This window comes from Guillardia theta (assembly GCF_000315625.1).
Source record: "Guillardia theta CCMP2712 unplaced genomic scaffold GUITHscaffold_23, whole genome shotgun sequence".
NCBI classification, from domain to species: domain Eukaryota; class Cryptophyceae; order Pyrenomonadales; family Geminigeraceae; genus Guillardia; species Guillardia theta.
Genome location: NW_005434651.1, coordinates 540,878 through 546,212, shown reverse-complemented (window position 1 = coordinate 546,212; position 5,335 = coordinate 540,878). Strand labels below are relative to the sequence as shown.

The window sequence follows — 5,335 nt, the reverse complement described above, 5'->3', positions numbered from 1 at the left end:
CAAGTCCTCTCAGCCCATGAGGATCGAGTTGCCGTCCTGCTGTGGGATGCAGACAAGCGAGCTCTGTGGTCAGGTGAAGCATGCTCCTTCACTTGATTATCATACTCAACAAGATCAACAACAACAACAACAACAACAACAACAACAACAACAACAACAACAATAACAACAACAACAACAACAACAACAACAACAACAACAACAACAAGATCATCATCATCATCATCACCATCACCACCACCACCATCATCATCATCATCAACAACAACAACAACAACAACAACAACAACAACAACAACAACAACAACAACAACAACAACAACAACAACAACAACAACAACATTACCATCCCCATCATATCTCTATCACCATCATTGAGCGTTCCAAAAGTGAAAGTAGCATGGCAGGGAGCGAGCGGGAGGTCAAACTTTGGGGTCCTCGATTCTTTGGTAGCCTAGGAGAGGAGGAAGGACGGAGGGGAGGGGAGGGGAACGAGATGGAGACGATACTCGACAACTCTGGGGGATTCTAGCGACCAGGAGCAGTGGAGCATGACAGTATCAATGACACGGCAGGGAATAGCAGGAGCTCCAGCTGCAGCTGCAGCTGGAGGATCGGGCGAGACGCGGTCGAGGTTGAGCTTTTGGAACTTGTAAATATTCAAACCTTTAGAATGTTGGGGAATGGTGCGAGCGAATCTCAAAATTAGACCATGGGGCGCATCCTAGGAAGACAGAAGAAGGTCCAGAAGGCTGTTTCACGAGGATAACGCCTGCTGCTCGTCAGCGTCGTCGCTTTCATCGTCCACTACCTCATCCTCAACATCCTCATCCCCGACCTCCTCCATCTCGTCCTCCTCTCCCTCCATCTCCTCTCCCTCCATCTCCTCTCCCTCCATCTCCTCTCCCTCCATCTCCTCTCCCTCCATCTCCTCTCCCTCCATCTCCTCTCCCTCCATCTCTCCCATCTCATCTAAAACTCCTCTCCCTCCATGACTCGGCGGCTCGACAGCCTCCTGGTGGGGCCACAAAATTCATCCTCGCACGCATCGTCGCCGCATCCTCCCAGCTTCCCCATCCCAGCGAACGTCCACACGTATCCATCCTCAGAGATCTTGCGCACACGGAAGTTCTCACGGTCTCCGACGTAGACGATCCCGTCCTGACTTACTGACACGCTCCTCGGGCCCCTGAACCGAGCGAGCTGCCCATGGCCATGGGCGAAGCCTGGCTCTCCGCTCCCAGCCACAGTCACCACCTCTCCCTCCTTGCTCATCTTCCTAATCCTCTGGTTCCCGTAGTCTGCAATGTAGACCGTGTCCTCCTTGTCGATACACATTCCCTGCGGGCTGTTGAACCGAGCCTTGGCTCCCTTCCCATCCGCCCATCCCATCTTCCCGTTCCCAGCTACAGTCGTCACCATCCCTTCCCCGTCGATCTTGCGGATGCAGTGGTTCCCAAAGTCAGACACGAAGATGCTTCCCTTGCTGTCCACCGCGACATAGGCCGGATAGTTGAAGAGCGCTTTGCCCGCTGGGCCGTCCTTGAACCCTTTCTTCGACCCAGCAATCGTCGTCACAGTGCCATCAGGAGACACTTTCCTGATCCTCTGGTTGCCGGAGTCAGCAAAGATGATGTTCCCTTGAGCATCCATGCAGAGGCCGGTGGGAATGTTCAGCCGCGCGTCCTTGCCCTTGCCATCATGGTAACCTTCTTCTCCGTTGCCAGCCAACGTCGTCACCTCTCCCTTCCGCGTGACCTTCCTGATGCAGTGGTTCTCCTGATCGCAGAGGTAAAGGTCACCTTCCTTGCTCTCCACTATCCCAACAGGGCTGTTGAACCTCGCCTGATCCCCGACCCCGTCCTCTAGCCCGTCCTCCTCGCACCCAGCAAGCAACGTGATCCAACCTTCCTTGTCGATCAAGCTCACCTTCTGACCCTCAGTCACTACCAGACCTCCGTCCTTGAGAGCTGTCATCCCCTCAAGTCGCTCCAGGTACTGCGTTGTCTTCGGCATGATCGGCTCACTATCCGGCTCCAGGGCGGAGAAGACGCCTGGGGGCAGGAAGGAGAAGGCAGCCGTCGAGCTGTCCTTGGCGTCGAAACTGAGAGAGAAGAAGGAGTTTCCTCCAAGAGCAGCTCCCAGTGCTCCTGATCCTCCCTCTCCTCCTCCTCTTTCCTCCTCGCCATCCTCCATCTCTCTGCTTCGCTTCCTCGGCATTCTGGATCAGGTTGCCCTCACCAGGCATGTGCGACCGTTACAATATCGTTACATGCGGTAGGTTTGCATCTCAGTTAACAGAGCCGGGCCGCCCGGGCCGGCCGGGGGCGGGGCTGGGCCGCGGGACTCCGTTCCGACGGAACTTTGCCTCAACGGCCGGGCCTTTACGCTCAGCCAGAGCAGGGATCGTACCGCCGGGGGCGGGCTGCCCGGGCGACCGGGCCGCGGCAGGCAACCGGCGCGGCCCGATCGCACCGCCAAACGCTGCCCGGTGTTCACCTACTAGTACAGGCCAGCCTGTCACAGTGTGGGCCGCCCCGGCAACTTCGGAAGAGGGAGGGCGAACTTGGGGAGTGATTCATTGCAATGATCAAAAAGCGCGAGCAAAGAGAGCCATGTGTGTCGCGTCCTTGCCGGAGTAGAAGCACTTCTTGCCGTTGACGGCTCCTGGCCTGCGAGATGGGGTGAGTGGAGGTGGAGCAAGAAGCCTGAGAGGGAGGAGGTGGTGGTGGAGAAGCGAGAGGGAGGAGGAGGAGGAGGAGGAGGAGGAGGAGGAGGAGGAGGAGGAGGAGGAGGAGGAGGAGGAGGAGGAGCTCTCACCCGTTGTGAGCGAAGGGGAAGCAGCGGATGGTGGCCTTGGTCTCTGTCTTGATCTGATCGGAAGTACTTAAGTAGAGATGACGAGCAAGGAAACGAACAGAGGATCAGGAGCAGGAGGATCAGGAGGAGGAGGAGGAGGAGGTGGTGGTGGTGGTGGTGGTGGTGGTGGAGCAGCAGCAGAAGGAATAAGCAGGAAGAGCTCATCGTATACCGTCTCCTCGTTGACAGCGTCGTCCTTCCATGGGACGAGGAAAAATCCAGTTTCACCCTGTTGGAGTAGTAAGAGAAGGGAAAGAAGCAGTAAGAGAAAAGGAAAAAATAGAGAGAGGAGGAGGAGGAGACGGGAAAGGAGGGGTGGAGGGTTATGAGATGGAGATGGAGATTCAAAATGAAAACGAGAGCATCGGCGGAAGGAAAGAGGAGGAACGACTGCGCTTGGAGGAATGGGAGAAGAGCGAGGAGGAGAAGAGCGAGGAGGAGAAGAGGCGGACATTCTCGAGCTTGGTCTTGAGCTCATCGTATGACGCAACGGTCTTGGTGTTCTCCTCCAACCTCTTACGGGCAGCCTGACGAGAAGGTCAGCAGGTCATGGGAAGGAGCAGGAGGGGGAGAAGGGAAGGGCAGTGGACAATGTGCGGGAAGGAGGGAGAGGAGGAGCCCAACTCACGTCGAGCAGTCCAGTTTGAATGTCCTGAAGCTGCTTCTTGATGTCTTGAGCGAAGTTGGTCTGATCGAAGGGGAGGTCCTGACAAGGACAGTAAGCACGAGCAGGGATGGGGAGGTGAGGGGGGAACAGGAAGGAGAGCTGATGGGGATGAGGAGAGGGGTCGGAAGAAGGAGAGAGCAGAGGAGAGCAGAGGAGAGCAGAGGAGATCGGGAGGGGAGGGGAGGAGAGATCGAGAGGAGAGAGAAGAGGAGAGAGAAGAGGAGGGGAGAAGAGATCGGGAGGAGAGCAGAGAGAGGACAGAACTTTCTCTTCACCTGTTTGTCTCCTCCGGTACGACGAGCAACCACGACCTGTAAAAATTGCATCAGATTCACTCTCACAAACTTCGTTTCCTCCTCATCTCCTCCCTCCCCCTTCTCCTCCTCCATTCCCCTCCTCCCACCTGTCCCCAACACAACAAGACTCCTCTCCCATCGTCTTCTCCTCTCACCTTGTTTGCGTCAACATCGCGAGGTCCAACTTCGACTCGCAGCGGAACTCCTCTCCTCTCCCACTCGTAGAACTTTGGGCCAGGCTTCATGTTGTCTCTGCTCCCTCCATAAGACCCCTCCTCCCCTCCCATCCCATTCTCCTCTCTCCTCCTCTCTCCTCCTCGCTCCTCTCTTCTCCTCCCCTCCCCTCCCCTCCCTTCAGCCTCCTGCCTTTCTCTATCACCTGTCGTCAACTTTGTATCGGATACCCTGGCTCTTCAATGCTGCTGTCACTTTCTCCAAAAACGCGTCGAGCACCAGCACCAGCACCAGCACCAGCACCAGCACCAGCACCAGCACCAGCACCAGCACCAGCACCAGCACCAGCAGAGAAAGGAGGAGGAGGAGGAGGAGGAGGAGCAGAGGAGGAGCAGAGGAGGAGGAGCAGTAGTATGTCGACCTTCTCGTCGTTCTCCTTCTTTCCACGGCCAACAGGGATGATCACAACCTGACGAGAGAGAAAACAATGAGAACTAATAGATTCAAACATGAGCTGTAAGCGAAAACATCAATATGTATGGTGTTTGTGATGCAAAACAAGAGACAACTATGGTGTTTGAGTGATTGAAGTCATTACGAATATGCATACAAACATGGGAAATCTTAGGAGAGGTGGTATAGATAAGAATAAGAGGGTCAATAACTCGCGACAGAACAACACCATGAATGATCAGATAAATCTTATCCTCATCATCATCAACAACAACAGCAACAGCAACAGCAAAAACAAAGCAACAACACCAAAACCAACGCCAACACCAACACCAACACCAACACCAACACTATCAGCATTTCATCACCACCTCCACCTCCTCCTCCTCCCACCACCACCACCACCTCCTCCTCCCATCAGCTTCACCTACCTGTACAGGAGAGACTTGGGGAGGAAGAACCAGCCCAGCGTCGTCGGAGTGAGTCATCACGAGAGCTCCGAGCAGCCTCGTGCTCACACCCCATGACGTGGCCCACACCAGCTCCGCGCTCTGACCCATCCCGTCACTTCCTTCCCTCTTCTCTTCCTTGTCCTCTCTTCCAGTCGCAGCTCTCTGCTGCTCCTGCTCCTGCTCCTCAGCCAGTTCGTGATGCCCCCATCCCACAGAACCAGTGGAGCAAAGGCCGCCCTCGGACTGAAGAGATTGTAAAACCTCCAGAGAAACCAATGCAGCAAGCTGCCGAAGTTCCCCAGTCGGTCTGGGGTCAATCTGGTGCTGTTGATGTTGCAGCTTCCGCTGGAGGCATGCAAGGAATGATGCCTTCAACCTCGGCTGGTCAGGGAGCTGGAGTCGGCAACAGTGCTTCCTCCAACAATGCCAGCGCT

General features: G+C 55.6%; 3 protein-coding genes across 3 annotated transcripts in view; 1 reads left to right on the top strand and 2 right to left on the bottom strand.

Annotated features, from left to right (window-relative positions):
• GUITHDRAFT_106178 (hypothetical protein) overlaps positions 1 to 458 on the top strand; it is a gene marked incomplete at both ends in the record, with an annotated part of 2,635 nt that extends 2,177 nt beyond the window's left edge. Inside the window, 2 exons of the mRNA XM_005835022.1 lie at positions 14 to 73; positions 114 to 458. Coding sequence (XP_005835079.1) covers positions 14 to 73; positions 114 to 458 — 405 coding nt within the window. The remainder of the gene's footprint in view (positions 1 to 13; positions 74 to 113) is intronic.
• A 514-nt stretch (positions 459 to 972) lies between these two features.
• On the bottom strand, positions 973 to 1,977 carry GUITHDRAFT_69001 (hypothetical protein; the record flags this gene model as incomplete). Its single annotated transcript, XM_005835021.1, has 1 exon — positions 973 to 1,977. One exon carries the CDS (start codon positions 1,975 to 1,977, stop codon positions 973 to 975), a length of 1,005 nt encoding a protein of 334 aa, XP_005835078.1.
• A 616-nt stretch (positions 1,978 to 2,593) lies between these two features.
• The window catches only part of GUITHDRAFT_44333 (prolyl-tRNA synthetase), a gene marked incomplete at both ends in the record, with an annotated part of 3,954 nt that continues 1,212 nt past the window's right edge, over positions 2,594 to 5,335 (bottom strand). Inside the window, 9 exons of the mRNA XM_005835020.1 lie at positions 2,594 to 2,672; positions 2,821 to 2,873; positions 3,032 to 3,088; positions 3,312 to 3,386; positions 3,488 to 3,565; positions 3,951 to 4,077; positions 4,202 to 4,254; positions 4,418 to 4,465; positions 4,881 to 5,000. Coding sequence (XP_005835077.1) covers positions 2,594 to 2,672; positions 2,821 to 2,873; positions 3,032 to 3,088; positions 3,312 to 3,386; positions 3,488 to 3,565; positions 3,951 to 4,077; positions 4,202 to 4,254; positions 4,418 to 4,465; positions 4,881 to 5,000 — 690 coding nt within the window. The remainder of the gene's footprint in view (positions 2,673 to 2,820; positions 2,874 to 3,031; positions 3,089 to 3,311; positions 3,387 to 3,487; positions 3,566 to 3,950; positions 4,078 to 4,201; positions 4,255 to 4,417; positions 4,466 to 4,880; positions 5,001 to 5,335) is intronic.